We start from the raw sequence: 20,681 nt of genomic DNA, 5'->3' as shown, positions 1-20,681 counted from the left end.
AAAAGAAAAGGTCACTTGTTTTATACAGAACATTTTCTAGAACATACTGTATGCATGCAAAGTCTTTTCCAAAACAGATTTTGTAAACACAGCACTGCTAAGGTGATTAAAAAAAACACACAATCGGAACCAAAGTCTGGAAAAAGAGCAGCCCATGATAGCCTCAGAGTTCTTGGAATGAAATCTGACAAGGAACCTGAGTTGGATTTCTACTGAAGTAGCTAATCTACCTCAAGGTTTGATGTTTTGATACCAGAAATGTGAATACTTCCAATGTACAGTGATATCATGTTCCTCTCATCATTTCACATTACTGCTAATCCAGAGTCTGAGGCACATGGGTCACTGTGTTTCCTCTCCAAATGACTACCTTTATCAGTATTAATACTTTCATGCTTCATATAACTCCATTTTGAAAACGAAACCAGGAAGCAGCTCTACAGACTGTATGTGTGACATTCGGAAAGCGCTTTTATTCTTTATTTTTCATCAGTGTAAATAACAATCAGTGAACACTGTAGAAAGTTGAAATACTGCCAGGCAAATTTACTGCAAAAAAAAAAAAAAAGCAGGAGAAATATAAGCAAAGAAATAGAAGATTAAAATCTTTACAGGTTAAAGTATCTTTTCTATCAGCTAAAATGGCATGGATGTCCATCACATGAAAGTTTTGGCAAAAAAAATAAAATAAAAAAAATCTCAAGGAAATGATTATATTAAAAAGATCATGTGGTTGAATTTGCAGTTCTGTCGTTCAAATCCAAATCCAAACACGAATACATTTAATACATCGGATTTAAATAAACGGATGGGTCGAATGAAAGCCTTAAAAGTGCGACATGATTAAGAGAAAGAGGCTGAACACCACTGTATTTTACTTCACAGGAGGCAGAGGGGGACAAAAACGAGGCACAAAATGATTTAGCGATATTTCTGTGCAAAAAATGACCCAAAAAACAGGCTTTCATTTGACTCACCTACAGTTAATACAATAAAGACCGATGTGCAGTACGGTATTGTTTGAGGGCATGATGTTGTTCATTCATATTCATTATCGGTATATACTAACGGTCCACTTTATTAGGAACACCTGCAGTTATCTATGCAGCTCAAGAGCCGTTTTGTTCACGTCAAACCTCTGAATAAAGTCTTCGCTCAGTCCTTCTGCTGTTCCGCTCATCCACCTCAAGGTTTGACCTGTCCTACATGCTGAGATGCTACACATCGTGCTGGTCAGCTGCATGGGTTTACGGGTGTGCAGGTGTTCCTATTGAAGTGGACAGTGAGGTGTATAAAAATATAACAGCAAATTGCTGTAAGTGTATAATCAACTTCAAGCTTATATGACTGATGACATTTAGGCAGCCTGTCCATTTTCTTTCCAAAATCTCTCTCACCAGCTGCTTATATGGTCAGCGTAGCTGCGGATCTCAGAAACACTGAGGTGTGAGGCAGAGATACACACCGGAGGAGATACTAGGTCATCACATACATACACACGGTCTCTCACACACACTCTCTCTCATACACACAGTCTCTCAAACACAAACAGTCTCTCTCTCTCACACACATAGTCTCTCTTAAACACACACAGTCTCACACAATCTCTCTCTCTCTCTCTCTCTCTCTCTCTCTGACACACGCACAGTCTAACATATACACATTCACATTTAGGGGCAATTACTCTTAGCCATAGACCTAACCTGCATGTTTTTGGGAGGTGGTTACCCACAGTAACCTGAGCTCAGGATCGAACCCTGAACCTTGGAGCTGAAGGCAGCAAAAATACTTGTCCAGATATGTACCAACAGAGGCGATACAACAACAAACAACAAGCCAGAGATGACTGCTTCCTTACTGTCCCTCAGGGGTTTCAGATGCCAGCGTTCACACTCAGGAGAAGAGGTCAGTGTTCTCATTATTCTCCTGTCCGTTACATCATTCGGTCAGATTTTAGACTGAAGCAGCTCGCCAGAAATCCCAGACCTCTCCCAGTCGTGTGTACAACCTCATGCCTCCAGAAATACTGAGCCTATGGAATACTTGATTACAGACAACACCATGTTGTGATAATCTGATCACAAAATATATAACCTTTAAAACAAAGTCAAAGAAGTCCTCCGATCCCACAGAGGCATTTACTCAGTGTGTTATTGGTTTCATTTTTCCTAGACCGCAGCAGCGCAGAACTGTGATTAAAGTTAAGACTAACTTTTTTTTTTTTTAATGAGCACTTCCTTCTCTTTAAATGCTCATGAAAATCCATCGTGGGGGATTTATAAATCGCATCAGGATCGAGAATTTATAAACGACCCTCGGGTTTTATGATGTAATAAATCTAAAAATCGTACAAATTAAAATACTTTTTTTTTTTAAAAAAAGAAGAAAAAAAAAAGACAACAACGGTTCAGATTATCGCCTTCCACACACACACACGCTTAATTTCATTCGATTTAAAAACAGCTGCATTATTTCTCGCATTATACGCTGCAACCACATATAATCCACAGATTTGTTATTACAAGTAAAAAAAAAATCACCAATTAATAGAATTAATAAAGAAGGAAAAAAGATTAAGATTATAATAACGTATGAATTGTGGATAATTCTGAACGTTGTTGATAACTGATGCATTTTTTTAAATGCACAAGCAAAAAAAAGTCTGCTTTTTCTGTTCTCAGAATAAATTAGACAAGTTTAATCGTTTATCCAAGGCCCAAGGCTTCTTTCATTTAAGCTCTAAATGACCAGAAGTTGCTGTGTAGATCTTTTGCAGAACGAACGAACGAATGAACAAATTAGTGACTGAACGAATGAATGAACAAATGAGTGACTGAATGAATGAATGAATAAAAAAAGGTGTGGAAATGATGGAAATCTGTCCGTCATGGATTTGACTAAAGGGTCAAGGATCTGGCCGAGTTGCTCATGTGTTAATTAGAGAACGTTGGTGTGTATTTCACTAATGACTACAAGCTGATGCAGCAATTATTGTTCAACTAGAGTTTCAATTCAGAGCTGTGAAACTCCGCCGGAGGCATCGGATCAAAGAGAAGACGTAACGCTCTGTCATCGGAGGCGTCCTCTGACATTTACAGCACATGCCTTCACAGAGAGAAGCTTTCGCAGGTCTGCAGTTGTCACAAAATCAGAGCTGACCACTGGGCAGTTGGAGAACTGATTCTATTTACAAACGAATTCTGCAGCACAAACACTACCTACTCATGCAGTGGTCATGTCATTGCATGACCACATCCCCTTAGAGCTCAGCGCAGTCGTTTCTGTCCTTCTTCTCTGTGAGATTCATGTCTTCAAGCAGCAGGTTAAAACACATGGTGAAGATTAACACCTGTCCCATCTCGTCCCGGTCGTTCGTCGGGTTTATTCAGCTCTTGTTCAGTGAGCACGACTCAGTCGACCGGTTCAACTCCACTTTCCCCCCTTTTTCTACCGCCCCTTAAAGAGTCAGATGCATTGAGATTAACCTTTTAGTTCTAATAAGAGAAAGAAGAAATAACTAGATACAGATTAGGAACAGATTAAACTAAATTTCTGAGTCTTACCAGTCAGATATTTCTCTTTAGCCCGAGCACGCTCATCAGCGTCGAAGTACCACACGGTGATGGCGTACCTGCAGAGAAAGTTCACCACATCACATCACGTCACATCAGCGGCTTCATGTAGAACAATGTTAGTACTCATTACTGCAGTGTTTCTCAACCGGAGCTCCACAGAGGCCTTGTAGAACCTTGATGGAATTTGGATTGTTTCTGAAAATATTTTGAATATTATGATATTTTTCATAAATATCGTTCTAAGACTTATGCGCAAGAAAAGTTAAAGTAACGTGACTAACCTGGCAGTATATCAACCTCAATACAGAACTAAAAATATCTTTAAAGTGACACAAACGTGTAGCGTAGACCACTTATAAATACTCCATCATACAGTCAGAATAAACTGCATGACTGTAAGAAGGTAGAGAACTGCTGCTTTACTATATATATATAAAATTGTTAGGATACTAAGATTAAGTTTGCATGGTAAGGTGCCATGGTGACTGACCGAGTGGCGTACGCAGGCTGGACCTCATGTGGGTTCCTTCTGTCAGACCAAAAAAACAGCAGTCTGTCAAATAAGGGCTCGATGTCAGCAAACTGGGCTTTACCATCTGGAAAGATCCGTAAGATACCGCCATGTTCCTGCAAGGAAAGAGGATTATACAGCAATATTTCAAATGCAGGAAAAAAAAACTAAAAGCTAAAAACAAACATGCATGCATCTCTCTCTCTCTCTCTCTCTCTCTCTCTCTCTCTCACACACACACACACCTACACATCTAAGGAGAGGAAAAGAAAATAAATTAGGAGGGAGAAATTAGAAACAACAACAAAAAAAAATTCAGATCTGTAAAATGTACTGATGCACAAGGTCAACATGGAACCCTGCCTGGAACCAAACCCCACCCAGATCCCTGTCCAGAACCCCACCCAAATCCCTACCCAGAACCCCGCCCAAATCCCTGCCCAGAAACCCACCTCTGTCCTGAACAGTGTGCACAAATGGGAGGAATTTTACCCCAAGAGACTGAAAGCAAAAGCAAAAGCAAAAGCAAAAGCTGACCTGAACAGTTACTAAAGAGGTTGAATGTGTACACAAAAAAATGTGCATTTTGTAAGACAAGCCTGACAAGTCAATCATTGGTCTATATGAACATTTACTTCAAGAGCACACCGGATTAAATTAATCCACAGGAATCTGATGACTGATGACTCTGAGGGGACTGGATACTTTTGTAACGCACTTTATAAATAGATACAAGTGTGTGTGTGTGTGTGTGTTTGTAAACTGAATCTGAGGGAGTGCTATTCATGACTCCATGCATAAAACCAATTAATTAACCAAATTAACATTTGCTTTTTGCAGCCTTTTAAGTTTAAGGGCAAAAAAAAATTCTCTCAAGTCAGGAATAACTTGGTCATGGGGATCCAGAGTTTCTCAGGATTTGCATGTGTGAATCATTTTCCTACCTTATTTTTTAAAATTATCATTAGGAATTTAAGTGCTGAAACTCTATTGATTATCTTCTGGTTCTTCTTCTTCTTTATTATTAGTGCTTTCTAATTCAGTGCTTTCTAATTGTTCGGTTTTTTAAGGGTCAGGTGGAACCCTAGTGTATTCATTAAGACTTTCCTTCTCACTTTTCTCTACCTACAGGATATTAGAGCAATTCACAAGAAGCTTGAAAGTCTCAAGTCCAGTAAGAGCCCATGCGGCGTGCTGAACTGAACCGAGTTTCTTTTTCTAACGTTCCCTTCGGCTGTGATAAGCTTGTTGTGCATGCACTGTTGGCCTGAATACTTCAGCTTGACCTGGTGGCTAAGACCTGGACTTTACATCCCTAACGTCATATCACACAAACTTGGTAAACCAAAACAAAGCATCGCCGTTTTTTTCCATGAACGTGAATCTGAAAAGCATTAAACCTGGCCGTGGTTTGTGAAATCGTGTAGCACCGTAAAACCTCCCAGATCATGGCGGAAGGTTCCAGGGAGACTGAATGCGTCCTAGGTTCTATTATCGTTTCATGGCTTCAAAAATCTTCTTGGACAAATTTCAAAAATGTCACACTAACTTGAAACCATTATTCATTTGGGATCGGTGTTGTGGAGTGATTTTTACGCACCTTGGCATTCCAGTCTTTATTTAAGTAATAGATACATGTCACACATCTCCCATCGCCGTTAGGGTTGTCCACATGCCGAACGTATCCGGTGCCGTTGCCAGGGTAACAAGCTACCATTGCCTGAAAGGAAAGACAAAAAAAAGTCAGACTGCGCATCTGAATGTCACAGGAATAAAAAAAAAAGGTATTTGCCTCGCTGACGTCTTCAGCTGATTTCTTCGATTTTGGCATGTCTTTTATACGTTCATTTATTCTTTAGTGCAGGACAGCATCAACACACACACACATTTGAAGACAGCGTAATTTAACACAGCAGTTTTTAGGAGGAAGAAGCTGGGGGACGATCAAGGAAAGCTAAACCATTAGTAAGTCTCAAAAACAGGAAGACCACATTAAGGTTTGACAAAAAAAATAAAAAACAAAAAAAAACCCAATTGAGACAAAGATCAGCTTGTTCTGAATGATGAGAAGATGAAAGTGAAACCCATTAGATGTCACTTTACAGTACAATGGTTCAAAGCTTACTGTGTAATTCACCCAAGGCATTTTTAAGACTAAGAAGTGGAATGTTCTTCAACGGTCATGTTGGTCACCTGACTTTAATTCAGTTGAGCATTCGTCTCACATGCAGGAGGAAAAACTCCCCAAGACGACGCAGGAAACACAGACCACAGCAGTGCTGGCTTGGAAGAACATCCCCAGAGAAAGAAACCCAGCGATTTTTCCAAGTGATCAAAAATATGGGAACAACTGCCTGACCGGTGCTGCTTGTTGTGCTGTTAGATTGATCGTGTGAACATTTAATAGCTATGAATATTTACTTTTGGTTTGAGATCAGCCAATTTTAGGTAGGCAAAAGTATTGAAACAGAGTGTCTTAAAGTAACCAAGCAAATAGCACTTGATAACTGCGTCAAGCTGGTGACCCACTGACCACCATTTGTACTGTAGTTTCTTCCAGTTGTTGTTTGTTTGCTATGGTGTTTGGTTTCTCTGCAAAATTCAGTTGGGTTATGCTCAGAATGCATGCACAGGAGGTCTGCTGATGGACATGTCCAGTATTCCAAGTAAGTCCTTTCTTGAGGTAGCAGTGAGTTTTGGATCATTGTCTTGCTGCATGATGAGGTTCTTCCTGATTAAACTGGATATATTTCTCAGTAAATGATCAGACAGAATGTTTCTCTATCATTTGGCGGCTATCATTTATCCCTAATGAGGATAAATAATGTAAATGTAAAATAAATAATGTAAATAATGTCCTTTCTACAACAGCAACCAAGAGCTCTTAAAGAATAGGTCAGCGTAGTTTCTGAGTTCATTAGTATCGTGAGCAGATCCTTTCTTTCTCCACACTTTGGTAGAGGATCATCTTTGTTCCTGGAGCCACTTTTGAGGCTTGTCTCTGCATTTCGTCTCTCAGATTACAGTCTGGACTTCTGATTCTTACCGCTGATGATTGGTTTGCATCTTGTGGTATGGCCTCCATATTTCTGCTCTCTATTCTTGGTATGGTGGATTGTGCTTCCTTCAGACCTGTTCTGTAGAGGCTGGTGGAGATGTCACAGAGATGTTCTTCACATTGTTTCTTTCTCTAGCTTTTGTTTTGCTGTTTTCCTTGGCCAACCTTTGCTGGTTGTTAGTAAACCAGTTGCTTTTTTTTTAATTTCAGGACATTACAAATTATTGTATTGTTTTTATTAGCAAAGTTTGTATACAGCCTCTGACTGATTTTCTCTTTTTTCCCCTCAGCTTCAATATGGCTTGCTATTCTCCCACAAACAGCACTCTGGCATTCATCTTGGTTTATCCTTTTTAATAAACGCAGTCTTCACAGGTGAAACCCAGGCCTCAAACCAAGAGCAGACATTCAGAACTATTCATTATTTAAATAATGAATCTAACGGGACACACCTATGCAACAAGAAATACCTGTCAGTCGCCTGTTCCAATATTTTTTGACGAAAAAAATGGGTGGGTTCAAACAAAAGTCCTAAGTTGTTTAACACATCTAGATATAAATATCAGGACATGAAATCTGAAATTTTGATCTCAAACCCAAATGTCTGTCTTCAGCGTATAGCAAAAACAAAAGAACTGGTCTTGCTGTTCCAGTACTTTCAGAGGGGACTGTTTATATATGCATAATATGGTGAAATGTCTACAGTCACTCCTCTGAATTACTGAATTCAGCTGCAAAAATATAGGACACATCCGTGCAATCTCCTTAAACATTAACAGAGGAAGGGGTCGGGTAGTTTCAGTTCTAAAATATAACACCTCAATGACTCCTCAATACACACACTTTAGTATCGGATCACAATAATTGAATTCTGTAGCAGAGCGTCAGGGTTTAAACCAATAAAAGCATCACGCTTAAGCTAGTCCTGTTCACAGGATACTCTAGTGTTATCCTGTCATGTTGCTCAGCATCCAAAGTGCACTGTTAGTCAACTCCATTACACGGCTTAAGTATTGTTTATTATATTATTATTTATTAAAACAATGGATTTTATCATTTCAGTCACCATTTTATAAAGCAAATAAGCTTTTTTTTTTTTAGGATTTCATCTAGGGCATGGGTGAAATCTGCCCTGTTTTTGAGTTTGCTATTACTTTATTCATTCATTTCATTTTTGTTCGTTTAGAAATTTGGAATGAAATTTTCAGCTCATAATATTCAACACTGCCATAAAGCACATTCGTTCCTTCTCGTTTGGACATGTTACAGCACAACATCTGGGTCACATCTGGATCATCTACTCATCAGCTTAGCTTTTTTTTAAAAATGTTTTTTATCCTTCTGTAGACTCCCCGTGGTTCATGTGTGTGCACGATCATCTAAAGACAATGTTCAGACCAAACATTGCTTTTTCCACGTGTGACTGCTGCAGAATCAACCCTGTCTCAGGGCGTCTTCACACTTCGGCCGTTATGAACACAAAAACTCACACTCATCTTACAGCAAACCGTCCTCAAACCACCTTCAGGCGTAGTCTCAGACCTCAGAACGGTTCATTTTTGATACACTTGATTTGGTTATGATGAAAATAAAGTGGTTTCAGAAAAAGAAAAATCACCCCGAGCTGAATTTTGTGTACAGAGTTTGAGATCTTGATCTGTGTCATCTGTGTGCAAGCGTTCCTTGGTGTCAATATAAAGCTCACAGAAAGCCTGATGATCCCAGATTGATCCATCATACTTCCTTAGAGGAATGTAGGAGACCCTTAGATTCTGTAATCTATATTCATTGACATGCATTAAAAGTGTAAAAGCATCACTCTGGGTGAGTTTAATACTATTACAGAGAAACTTGTGTGTGTGTGTGACTTACTTTTGTCCTTCCATTAATCCTGTAGTTTCCCAGTTTTCCATTACAGTGCCGGACAATATCATCCATGCGACTCATGAGGACAGCTATCTTCTCACATCCAGGCTCCTTTCCCTCGATCCATGCGATCTTATCACCTCGTATGTCCTTCGTTGAGTCACTTCGTTGACTGACCAACTGTCCATCTGTAAATTCTCCAGAGGTGTACAGACGGCGAACCTCTTCTAACACACCGAGTCCAAGATCTTCACCAAGGAAGTTGTTTACAACACAAATGCCGTGCTTGTTCATACACGGGCCTATGTATTCCGTGGCCAGTTTTTGCTGAGGAGACATTGTTTGACCGTTGGACAGGTCATCAGCGGGTTGTTCAGGATCTCCTCCGCTCTCAGGTCCAGACCCGGGCTTGATCACTGGTGCACTTCTTCCGGCGTCCACATGCGGTCTGGCAGAGCCGTTGGACTTTTCTGAGACCGTGCAGCTCGGTGTTTTGCTCTTCTCCTGCGGTTCTGGTTCCTTCTCCTTCTCCTCATTTCCTCGACAAACTTGTGTAGAGTCTGTATGTAGTGGCAGGCTGGGGCTGGTCTCGGCCTTTTTGCAGACCTGCTTGTGCTTCTTCCAGTCTTGTTTCTGGTGATCCTTGCTGCAATAGAAAGAACTGCGGCATCGACCACACTTCATGAGGTTCTCCATTTTACCACAAAGCTCACAATACTGCCGATCTTGGTCTGGATCTGCCCCTGCTCCTTCTCCTTCTCCTTCTTTTGCACGTCCTTCCATGACTCCACACCAGCTGTTGTACTTCTGGATCGATCGCGGTTTCCTTTTCGCTTTAACTGTATTGAGTCCAAGTTACAAACTCAAAACCGACGCAAAACGCTCCACCTACATCACGTCGTTTCTCCCAAATGGCTCTTTAAATTGTTCGTGAAATTCAACTGCAGAAGAATAACAATCAGACTCTGCACTCCAGGTTTTTTAACCTTTCTCCGAGTCCCGGAGCGGAGCAGAGGCACATGGCGCCGGTGGCTGTTCCTCTATTTTCATACCTACACGTCCGCCCGAAACCAGCCTCGTGACGTAACACACTGAGGGGCGGGGCCGCGGGTCAGCCTGACAAATGGCTTTAATAAGCGGTGAAATTGAACATGTGGACCTAACCAGTGATGTCGTGCTGTTTAATACAGCTTCAGAGTGTGTGTCCAGGCGCTTGGGCACTTTCGGGTCGAGTTCCTAATCGATACTCGTGCGTTGTTTTTCTGTAATGACGTCACCGTCCATGACGAGAAGCCTAGTCTGCGTTCACATTTGAACTCAGAAATAGATGGCACAGACAGATAAGCCAGTAAAGGAAGTATCATTATAGACCACTCTTCAGATAAGATAATGAATGTTTATATATCCAAAATTATGCAGACACCCCTCCTGATGATGAGTGGTCTGTTGCAGCTCTTGGTACAGAGATCCAAACTGCCTCCGGAAGCAATGTGTGGAGAGCTTCATGAAATGGGTTTCCATGGCTGAGCAGCTGCACAAGAACCAGCCTGAGATCTCTGTGCGTAACACCAAGCATTGACTGGTGTACAGTGGTGTAAAGCACTACCACTGGACATTGGAAATGTGTTTCTGGAGTGATTAATCGTCAGATTCACTGTCTGACAATCTGATGGATTTGGTGGATGCCAGGAGAACACCACCTACCAGAACACGTAGTGCTACCAGTAAAGTTCACTGGCAGAAGGATAATAGCCTGGGGCTGTTTTTCAGAGTTTGGTCCCCTTTGCCCCAGTGAAAGATAATGCTAAAGCTAAATCATGCAGAAAACATTTCAGACAGTTGTATACTTCTAACTTGTGTCTGTTCCAGCATGATTTTGCCTTGAGCACAAAGCGAGCTCTAAACAAATTGAAGGGTTTGGGGTGGAGGAACTCCAGTGGATTGGGCAGATCCCTGATCTCAACCCCACACTTCAGGAACCTCTTTTGACTGAGCACAAATTCCCCAAAACCCAGTAAAAAGACTTCAAAGAAGAGGCTGTTTCTTATAGCTGTAAAGAAGTAATAGTTTTTTAATGTTTAATGTAGCTGCACTGTATATATTTGTGTTTGCTTTGGATCAGTCGACACACAGGACTTTTAACTTGTAAAATCTATAACACTGTTATAAAGCTTGCTGTTTCGGGGGGGAAATATACAGCAGATCACTCCTATCATCTAAGATTAGCTGTTTTCTAACAAAGACCAATATAAAGGCTTCCATGCTCTTCCCCCTCGAAAACGACGTATTTCCGACTTCCAACTTCGCTGCTTTTCAGACAATTGTGGATAGCAAGAGAGACAAGCGCGCTCCAAATCGTAATTCCTACTCGGAATGTTGGAGTTTTCCCGAGAACTCTGAGTGGTCACTTCAACATGGCGGCGCTTATAGTGAAACTTAATAACAAGAAACCGCTGAGTTATTTAAAGATTTAAGCCGTCTTTTTTAGTTTCTGTTTATATTTGAAATCGCTAAATGCTGGTTGATACTTGATAATTACAATATCAATGCGCTTTCTGACAAGACGTTTGATCAGACCGCTCTTTCATGTAACTTTTGGTGCTGTAACCGTGAACTATCACTTTAAAAATGAATCACTAACTACACAAATGTTTTTATTTCAGTTTTTTGTAGGCCCGTGAACACTCTAATGTGGGAAGTCGGAGCTCCCAGATCTCGCAAACGAAGCGTTTTCCAGGGTTGACTTTTATTCTGACAACATGGTACGGAAATTTCCCGGAAGTAAACAAGACTTTGCTGGCTGATGAGCGTGGAGATGAGCACCGCTAATGCAGCCATGGCAAGTTATTATTATTTATTTTATTAAAATTAATATTACACTATAATTTAAGTACTATAATTTATGCATAGTATTTTTTTATTTAAGCCTCGTTCATGTTTTCATAATTTGACAATGTTTTTTTAAAGTTCCCCTCAGATTTCAAGAGTGTGGTCCGACGTTTCTACGAACTTCAGGCTGAGCGCGTGGAGGCTTATAAACTTTTTGAAGAGTAAGTGTGTGTGTGTATGTATGTATGTATGTATGTGTGTGTGTGTGTGTATGTATGTGTGTGTGTGTATGTGTGTAGGTCAGAATGTGGCACCCCATGGACCCAACCTGCTCAGCAGTCCAAGCTGGTGGAGGTGGTGTAATGGTGGTTTCTTGACACGCTTTGGTCAGTCATGGTCTGAAGGCCACAGCATGTTTGAGTATAGTTGCTGATCAAGTTCATGACCATCCTCTAATGGCTGACCACCAGCCTGATAATGCACCATGTGAACTCATTTCTTGAACATGATGATGAGTTCAGTGTTCTTCAGCGGCTTTCCCAGATCCAGAAGAACATCATCAGGGTAAAGATTCACAGCATGAAAATGCAGCATCTGCAGGACATCTGTGTGTGTGTGTGTGTTAGTTAACGTGGTTGCTGTGTGTGTGTGTGTTAACGTGGTTTGTTTCAATGTTTCAAACATCATGTGGAATTGAGGCTGTTTCTGACCAAAAGGGAGGATTTCCTCTCTGATTTACCCCTGTGTTACTACAGTGTTATACAACAGTATAAAGGGTGTGTGTGTGTGTGAGTGCGCGTGCGTGCATGCGTGTGTACAAGTGCACTTATGTGTGTTTTTGTGTACACGTATGTGTGCATGATTTTGTTTGTGTGTGTGTGCATGTTTTTGTGTGTGTTTAGATGTGTGTGTTAGTTAATCTGGTTGCTGTGTGTGTGTTGGTTAATGTGGTTGCTATATGTGTATCTCAGGTGTGTGTGTTAACATGGTTGCTGTGTGTGTGTTAATGTGGTTGCTGTGTGTGTGTTAACGTGGTTGCTGTGTGTTTGTATCTCAGGTGTGTGTGTCTCAGATAGGTGTGTGTGTGTGTGTGTTAACGTGGTTGCTGTGTGTGTGTGTGTGTGTTAACGTGGTCACTGTGTGTGTGTATCTCAGGTGTGTGTGTGTTAACGTGGTTGCTGTGTGTGTGTCTCAGGTAGGTGTGTGTGTATTAACGTGGTTGCTGTGTGTGTGTGTCTCAGGTAGGTGTGTTTGTGTGTGTGTTAACGTGGTTGCTGTGTGTGTGTGTCTCAGGTAGGTGTGTTTGTGTGTGTGTTAACGTGGTTGCTGTGTGTGTGTGTCTCAGGTAGGTGTGTTTGTGTGTGTGTTAACGTGGTTGCTGTGTGTGTGTGTGTGTGTCTCAGGTAGGTGTGTTTGTGTGTGTGTTAACGTGGTTGCTGTGTGTGTGTGTCTCAGGTAGGTGTGTGTGTTAACGTGGTTGCTGTGTGTGTGTGTCTCAGGTAGGTGTGTGTGTGTGTGTTAACGTGGTTGCTGTGTGTGTGTCTCAGGTAGGTGTGTGTGTGTTAACGTGGTTGCTGTGTGTGTGTCTCAGGTAGGTGTGTGTGTGTTAACGTGGTTGCTGTGTGTGTGTGTGTGTGTGTTAACGTGGTTGCTGTGTGTGTGTCTCAGGTAGGTGTGTGTGTGTGTGTTAACGTGGTTGCTGTGTGTGTGTCTCAGGTAGGTGTGTGTGTGTGTGTTAACGTGGTTGCTGTGTGTGTGTGTTAACGTGGTTGCTGTGTGTGTGTCTCAGGTAGGTGTGTGTGTGTTAACGTGGTTGCTGTGTGTGTATCTCAGAGGTCATGAGGCATACCTGAGGACTGGGCCACATTACGACTTTGAGCAGTACAGACAGCTGGTTCATGAGATCACCAAGGCCTTCTGTGGAATCTCCAAAGAGGTTCTGGAGATTAAAGAACGTCTTCACCAAGACTTTGAGCGACCAGATCTCTCTGAACATCTCGAGAAGCTGCAGATGAAAGAGAAACAGAAGCTAGAGCTGGTGTGTATTTGGTCTATTTTCTTCTTTATAAAGTTGAATGTAATATTTTGGTGATATTTTATAGCACTCATTTATTTTGTGAGTAATACTTAAACATGGCATGAGCTCTGATGTGACTTTTATGACACCTAGCGTGTACATGAGCTCATCACGTCCTCCTGATTCCTCCAGTCAGCCTGGAGATGTTTGTGAGAAACCCATACACACCTTCTGCAGTACTGAATTCTGAAAATATTAACCCAGATGTTTTTTTTCCTCACATGAACTGTAATTCTTTTCATGTGTGCTCCTTCTGTTGGCAAGATTGTGAGAAATTATGGAGGATATAATCAATCAGATCATCTGTTACAATCCTCCAGATCCTCTCAGGGTCAGGAGCAGCAGACAGGGGGCAGCATGCGGCCTGTCACAGATGCAATTGCGGCCCACAATGCCCACCAGGTTAATTAATTAATAAATAAATAAATAAATAAATAAATAAATAAATAATTCATTCATAACTTATAGTTTTACAATTCATATTTGATTTTTTTTAGTGTATTAAATAAATAAAAGTTTAAACAATAATTTGTTTGTCATATAAAATCATTTCGGTGATCATGTACTGTTTTCAGACATGCTCAGTACTGACGCAACTATGAACTGATGCAATCACACAGTTAACGCACACAATTACAAGCACATGCTCTGGCAGATTTAAAACAGTCATCAAATAACAATCAAAATAGACAAAGTTGTTGTTAGAGGAGAAAAAAGATGTGAACTGATGGATGGACACAGCCATACCATGCAGCTATCATCCTCAGCTGCAGAAACATGGTGAAACATCTGTGGACAAAACCTCAGATTAATAAGTTCAGAAGTGCTTTCCATATTTGGATCAGCATACATTTGCGAACGCACATTTTCTGCAGTGACACGCATCAAAAGGCACGTTTCCGTGTGCGTCTTACAGACTGCAACTTACAGTCGCAACATCATTGTGCTGCTATTCCTTTTGAGCCGGATTTCACCAAATTGGTCTGCTCCCGACAGCATCAGGTGTCCCATTAATGGTTAGTAGAATTATAATCTCTAATAATAATAATAAATCTAATTGTAATCATTTAGATACCTTAATATCTGGTTAGTTTGCATTGGTGACTTCATATGTAAATGATAAGCGGCCCGTGAGACTTGAACATGGACGTAGTGCGGCCCTCTGAAAAAAATGGTTGAGAACCACTGGTTTACAGCAATACACCGATCAGGCATAACATTATGACCAGTGAGAGGTGAAGTGAATAAGTCTGATGATCTCCTCATCATGGCACCTGTTAGTGGGTGGGATATATTAGACAGCAAGTGAACATTTTGTCCTCAAAGTTGATGTGTTAGAAGCAGGAAAATGGACAAGTGTGATGGCTAGACCACTGGATCAGAACATCTCCAAAACTGCAGCTCTTGTGGGGTGTTCCTGGTCTGCAGTGGTCAGTATCTATCAAAAGTATCCTTTAAGGCCTGTAAGTTGTGAGGTGGGGCTCATGGAGGCCCCTCAAAAGATTTGTTGTTAACATCTTGGTGTCAGAATCCATGCCTTGATGGGTCAGGGCTGTTTTGGCAGCAAAAGGGGGACCAACACAATCTTAGGTTGGTGGTCATAATGTTATGCCTGATCGGTGTATATTAACTAGATCCAGTACATAAGCAAATTCCACACACCACAAGTGAAAGTTCTTCTGGCCATCAAAAACTCCAGGTAAAGGGAATTCTGGCTTATGTTGTTGGCTGATGGAATCGCATGAGTGAGCAGGTGTACAGCTGATCCTGCTGTGAGTGATGGAGGATGCATTTACAATATGCAGTAACAGTCAGGAGGTTTTCTGAGATAGGAAAGTCTTCAGGTCTGAAGAACCCCATGTAGTGCTGGTGAACACACGTGAGGTCATGAGCCCTAATTTATTATGCAGCAGATAGTCTTTACTTTTGATGTTTGATAGAGCAGAGTAGGTGAAGGGGTTATTTTATTTAATTTCCTTGCATTTGCTGGACCAGTAAAGAATAGAGTGGTTGGAACTTAAAAATAATAATCTTTCTTACAGACAGCAAAATTACAGCTCGCCAAGCAGAGTGCACAAGATCATCCAGAAGACCAGAGCTACCAGGAGAAGGTTCAGGAGATCAAGCAGGAGTACGGAGATCTCATTATTCCTTATTATTAAATACACAGACACCTTTACTATACTGTTGTTCTGCCTCTGATCCTGTCAGGGGAAGTGAGTATTGAACACATTTTCAGTCCCTCCAAGATTTAACAGTTTTTTTTTAATATACTATATTGCCAAAGGTTTTGGGATGTCTATCTTTACCTGCACATGAATGTAATATGGAGTTGGCCCGCCCTTTACAGTTATAACAGCTTCAAATCTTCTGGGAAGGCTTTCCACAAAGGTTAAGGAGTGTGTTCATGGGAATTTTTGACCATTCCTCTAGAAGACCATTTGTGAGGTCAGGCACTGATGTTGGACGAGAAGCTCTAATTCATCACAAAGGTGTTCTATCAGGTTGAGGTCAGGACTCTGTGCAGGACAGTCAAGTTCCTCCACACCAAACTCTCTCATCCATGTCTTTATGGAGCTTGCTTTGTGCACTGGTGCAGTCATGTTGGGGTCATCCCCAAACTGTTCCCACAAAGTTGGGAGCAGTTCCTTTCACTGGAACTAAGGGGCCGAGCCCAGCCCCTGAGAAACAACACCTGAATTCACTGATTTGGAGGGGTGTCCCAATACTTTTGGCAACATAGTGCAATAATGTGGCTGTTTGGGATGGGGGATTGCAGAAATGACCAGATTTTATTGCAGATTGATGGGGCAAGATGTATCATGTGATGTCATAAAACCTCACATTCATGTGTGTGGAATATGAGTAGAGCTCTCACAGAAATTTCTTTCTGTGAGAGCTCTACTCATGTTCCACACACATGTTCCACATAAGAACAAGTCATGTAGTTTTACACACACACACACACACACTGAAACACAAAACATCTCCCTAAGTTGCATTACAAATTTTGAAAAAAAAAAAAGATGCAAAATTGAGCATTTTTTTCTGCAACAATAAAAAAAAAAAAAATCCCAGAAATCTTGGAGAGACTGACTGGAAACTTTTTCTATATTAATTTCACACCACAAGTTAAGTCATGTGGATTTTTTATGCAAACAAATTGTATTAAATAACAAAAAAGTGCTGAAATCCTCATCACTGTATACCTGCTCCAGCAAAATGCCTCACTTTTTTTGTTTTAATCTTTCTTTTTTTTTCAGCATCATAAAAATTAAGGAGTCTCTGAGTGAAATTATGCAGGATTTCAAATATGACTCAGAAGATGCAGAATAAAACGGAGAGACTGCGAACGGGGACGGATACGGATGGAGTTTATAGACCCTGACACTTCAGGAGTTGCCAAAGGAGATGATGATGATGATGATGGTGTGTGTGTGTGTGTATGTATGTGTGTGTGTGCAGGTGCGCCACATGTAGGTAGTGCTAAAGTGTTATTTTGTTTCACTTTTGTTCCAGTCGACTTTATGCCTATAGTTTTAGCAGGTATTAAACTATTGCAATTAGACCAAGAAAAAAATAATCACACTATTTACAGCTGATCATATTTATCCTTGTGGAGCTTTTAAATCAGTCAGCACTTATTTAAAGGGTTTTATGTCTTGAAACCAGAACCCTTTTTTGGTCCCCTGCTGACCCGTTTTAAAAGGTTCTTTAAAGAAGTGATTCCATGTGATGCCTCTTCTGAAGAAATGGTTCAGAATTTTATTTTGTTCGTGAGGATCTGTATTATATTTTCTGTGTAGATGAATTAAACCAGGGTTAACGTAACCCAGGTGATGGTGTAGCTAGAAAGTGTTCTGCTACACATCTGTATACATGCATTTACACAGAGATGAAACGTGGAATCAGTTCTGAAAAGATGGAGACTGATGATATGACATTAAACACAGTTGAGCTCATAAGTTTTCCCGCTCGCTGAATGTTAATGATGATTTTATGTAGTTTTATAGTTTCTTCTGCCCTGAATATCCTATTTCACATAACAGATGTTTCTATAGTCCACTAAACAAAATAATAACTGAAATAAACCAGCTCAAAAGTTTACATCCACTCAATTCCTAATACTCTGTGTTGTTACCTGGATGATCAGTGACTGTTTTTGATGTTTTGGGATCATTCTTCATGAGTTTCCCTTGAGATTTGGCGAAGGGTGTAAACTTATGACCTCCACTGAAGGTGTATTCCATGTTCCTGCTTTTCTGTTGGAGGGGCTGCACATCTGCTCCATCCAAATTGTCCAAAAGGCTGAGTGTTTGGCCCTCACTCTTTCTCAGCAAGCTTATATTCTTGCATGAACTGTGGGTTTCCTCCCCAGTCCAAAGACGTGGTATAAGCTAACTGGTGTCTCTAAATTCTCAGTAGTGTGTGAATGAGTGCGTGATCGTGGCCTGTGATGGGTTGGTACACCCTGTGCCTCTGGAATAGTCTACATGTTCCCTGTGACCCTGTGTAGGAAACAGAAAATTGGATGGATATTAATTTTCTGATAAAACATTTATAAATCTGCCTTGCAGATATCAATTAAGTTGCATCATTAGTACCTGCCTAATAACACAGAAAATAATACACAATACAAAGGCTAAACAAAACAAATGTTGCATGTTACCAAATGAAATAATATTTGCTTCTACAGTAGATTTCTGAGATTATCGATCACTTACAACAAGCAGCCATTTAAAAGGCTTCTTGTTGTCCAATTGGCATAAAACGACAGAGAGGTAGACAGAGGCCTGGGTGAGAAGGGTCCCACCAGTTTGGGTGTATGCCATGTGAGCCATCCAGCAAAACCAACAGACCAAACCAGAGCTTAACATTTACTCACGTCTTCTGAGCCAAAAAGGTTTGAGTCTCTGTGGTTCAATACACTCTTTTCATTTATTCACTGATTGTCACTTGCCTGCAGTTAGAACAATGTTCATGCAACACTTTTAAATGGACTGTGATGGAGCTTGTGAATGTATTATACAATTTAAGTAATGTATCAATCCCTTATGGGGAGATTAACATAGTAAACCGGAATAAAACTGACTTTTTTGTACATGTCTTTTATGCATCAGTTTAGGCATCGGTCAACAGTCACAATTTAATGGACGCAGATGATCAAACTTTGATGCATGAATGTTGGCAGGAAATGTGTTGGAAAGCAGTCACTCCCTCACTCAGAGGCGGAACTGCGGCAGTGTATCCAGCGTATTTGTGCTGAGGCCCCTGGGAGGTTTGGGAAAGACGCATTATATCCAGCAGCTCTGATTTCATCTGGTTATGCAGATGTTTCGTCTTCTTATGTTAGCTTTGCACTGTCTGGGTTTTTAACAGTTAACACCTAGCCATTTTTGGAGAAAAGACAATCAGAATTCCTTTCAGTTTTAATTTATATTTCAATGTATAACTGGTGCATGAATTAAAAAAAGAAAGAAAAAATAAATAATTGGCCACAGCTTCCATAGTTAAATTAATATTCTACATCTGGTTATTTCCCTCCCTGGCTGAGAAGTGATGAAATATCATTAACTACCTTAACTACCATTACCTCAGAGGCTAATAGGAGATGTGGTAGCTCAGTATTACTGATCAGAAGGTTGTGAGTTCAAATCCCAGGTCCACCAAGCTGCCACTGCTGGGCCCCTGAGCAAGGCCCTTAACCTTCAATTGCTCATTTGTAAGTCTCTCTGTGTCTGCCAAATTATGTAAGTGTAATGGAATTTTGTAAATCTAGCTGTTAACTAATTACTAGTTTCATTAAAAAAGTACCAACCTACTAACAGCTGCAGTTTTTTTTCTATATGCTGTAAGTATTTCTAATTGCCACTTATTATTATTATTTTTATTTTTATTTTTTTTGCTGAATAAAAGGTCTGTCAAATTATCAATTTTTTATTTACATATAACCACCAGAACCCTGTGAGTTTACATGTACAAGGAATCTGTCTTGGTGTACTGGTGCAGAGTAATAATAAAGCACTGAAGCATGAATATCAAGAAATTATTCGCTATGAAAACTATGAGTAGAAAAAAATATAAAAAATAAGGAAATAAAATAGAAACATTAAGAAGGCAAGAAGAATAACACTGAATAGAAATTATACATTGGGTGCAAAAGCTGTCATTTTTGTCTGTGTGAATTTTTTTCTGTTTTGCCATATGATTGGTCATCAGTGTTTGGTCATCTTAAGCAGGTGTAGACAGTAACACTGGTCATAATGAGGGCTTCCATGTCTGCCAGTTATTAAAGGTAGATGGAAGTGCACATGCAAATATTGCTATTTATATTGATTTGGAAAGCCAACGTCAGCAAAGCATGTAATAGCATGACAGACCGCTTATACTTATATCAGATTGGTTTATTTATATTTATTTAAAATTATATATTAGAAATTTAATAATATAAAAATAAATTATATTTATACTTATATTACTACTTATATTTACATCAATTTAATGTCAATGTTTCTACATAAAAGGCTTTAAAAATTCCTATTTAACCATTTAGACATTGATAAGAATTATTTGACTGATTGGTCAAACGTTAGACGCAAAAATGATAAATTGTCATATATTGTCATGATGTTGAATTAGACAGGATTACTACTTAGGGCTGTATTTTCATTTAAAAAAATTGAATCAAGCCCTAGAGGTTTTTAAAAAAAAAAAAAGTCTGAAATATATTTTGGTGTGTATGAGGTTAACAGCATTCTTTGTTTC

The 20,681-nt window shown here is 40.1% G+C and overlaps 2 protein-coding genes across 3 annotated transcripts; one reads left to right on the top strand and one right to left on the bottom strand.

Moving 5' to 3' along the window:
• Positions 1-77: 77 nt before the first annotated feature.
• LOC131360283 (egl nine homolog 1-like) lies at positions 78-10,099 on the bottom strand. Its single transcript, XM_058400543.1, has 5 exons — positions 9,017-10,099; positions 5,687-5,806; positions 4,066-4,202; positions 3,564-3,631; positions 78-3,456 (listed from the first exon to the last, which is right to left on the bottom strand). The coding sequence occupies exons 1-5, from the start codon at positions 9,791-9,793 to the stop codon at positions 3,386-3,388; spliced, it is 1,173 nt and encodes a 390-aa protein (XP_058256526.1). The 5' UTR covers positions 9,794-10,099; the 3' UTR covers positions 78-3,385.
• rex1bd (required for excision 1-B domain containing) lies at positions 8,821-19,741 on the top strand. Of its 2 annotated transcripts, XM_058400546.1 has the most exons (6): positions 8,834-8,968; positions 11,674-11,849; positions 11,978-12,060; positions 13,673-13,877; positions 15,959-16,047; positions 17,180-19,741. In XM_058400546.1, exons 2-6 carry the CDS (start codon positions 11,814-11,816, stop codon positions 17,250-17,252), a joined length of 486 nt encoding a protein of 161 aa, XP_058256529.1. In that variant the 5' UTR covers positions 8,834-8,968; positions 11,674-11,813; the 3' UTR covers positions 17,253-19,741. The 2 variants fall into 2 exon arrangements, with proteins under 2 accessions (XP_058256531.1, XP_058256529.1); XM_058400548.1 differs by lacking the exons at positions 15,959-16,047; positions 17,180-19,741 and adding an exon at positions 14,833-14,952 and having other exon boundaries at positions 8,821-8,968.
• The last annotated feature ends 940 nt before the right edge of the window (positions 19,742-20,681 follow it).

This window comes from Hemibagrus wyckioides, linkage group LG10, assembly GCF_019097595.1.
Source record: "Hemibagrus wyckioides isolate EC202008001 linkage group LG10, SWU_Hwy_1.0, whole genome shotgun sequence".
Taxonomy (NCBI): domain Eukaryota; kingdom Metazoa; phylum Chordata; class Actinopteri; order Siluriformes; family Bagridae; genus Hemibagrus; species Hemibagrus wyckioides.
The sequence above is the reverse complement of the archived record's forward strand: the minus strand, read 5'-3'. Positions and strand labels throughout refer to the sequence as shown.

Coding starts and splice junctions, on each gene's coding strand:
- LOC131360283 (XM_058400543.1), bottom strand. CDS start 9,793: ATGGAAGGACGTGCAAAAGAAGGAGAAGGAGAAGGAGCAGGGGCAGAT. Junction 5,807..9,016: donor GGATTAATGGAAGGACAAAA/GTAAGTCACACA, acceptor CTTTCCTTTCAG/GCAATGGTAGCTTGTTACCC. Junction 3,457..3,563: donor TAAAGAGAAATATCTGACTG/GTAAGACTCAGA, acceptor TGACTCTTTAAG/GGGCGGTAGAAAAAGGGGGG.
- rex1bd (XM_058400546.1), top strand. CDS start 11,814: ATGAGCGTGGAGATGAGCACCGCTAATGCAGCCATG. Junction 11,850..11,977: donor GCACCGCTAATGCAGCCATG/GCAAGTTATTAT, acceptor GTTTTTTTAAAG/TTCCCCTCAGATTTCAAGAG. Junction 16,048..17,179: donor GTTCAGGAGATCAAGCAGGA/GTACGGAGATCT, acceptor TTTTTTTTTCAG/CATCATAAAAATTAAGGAGT.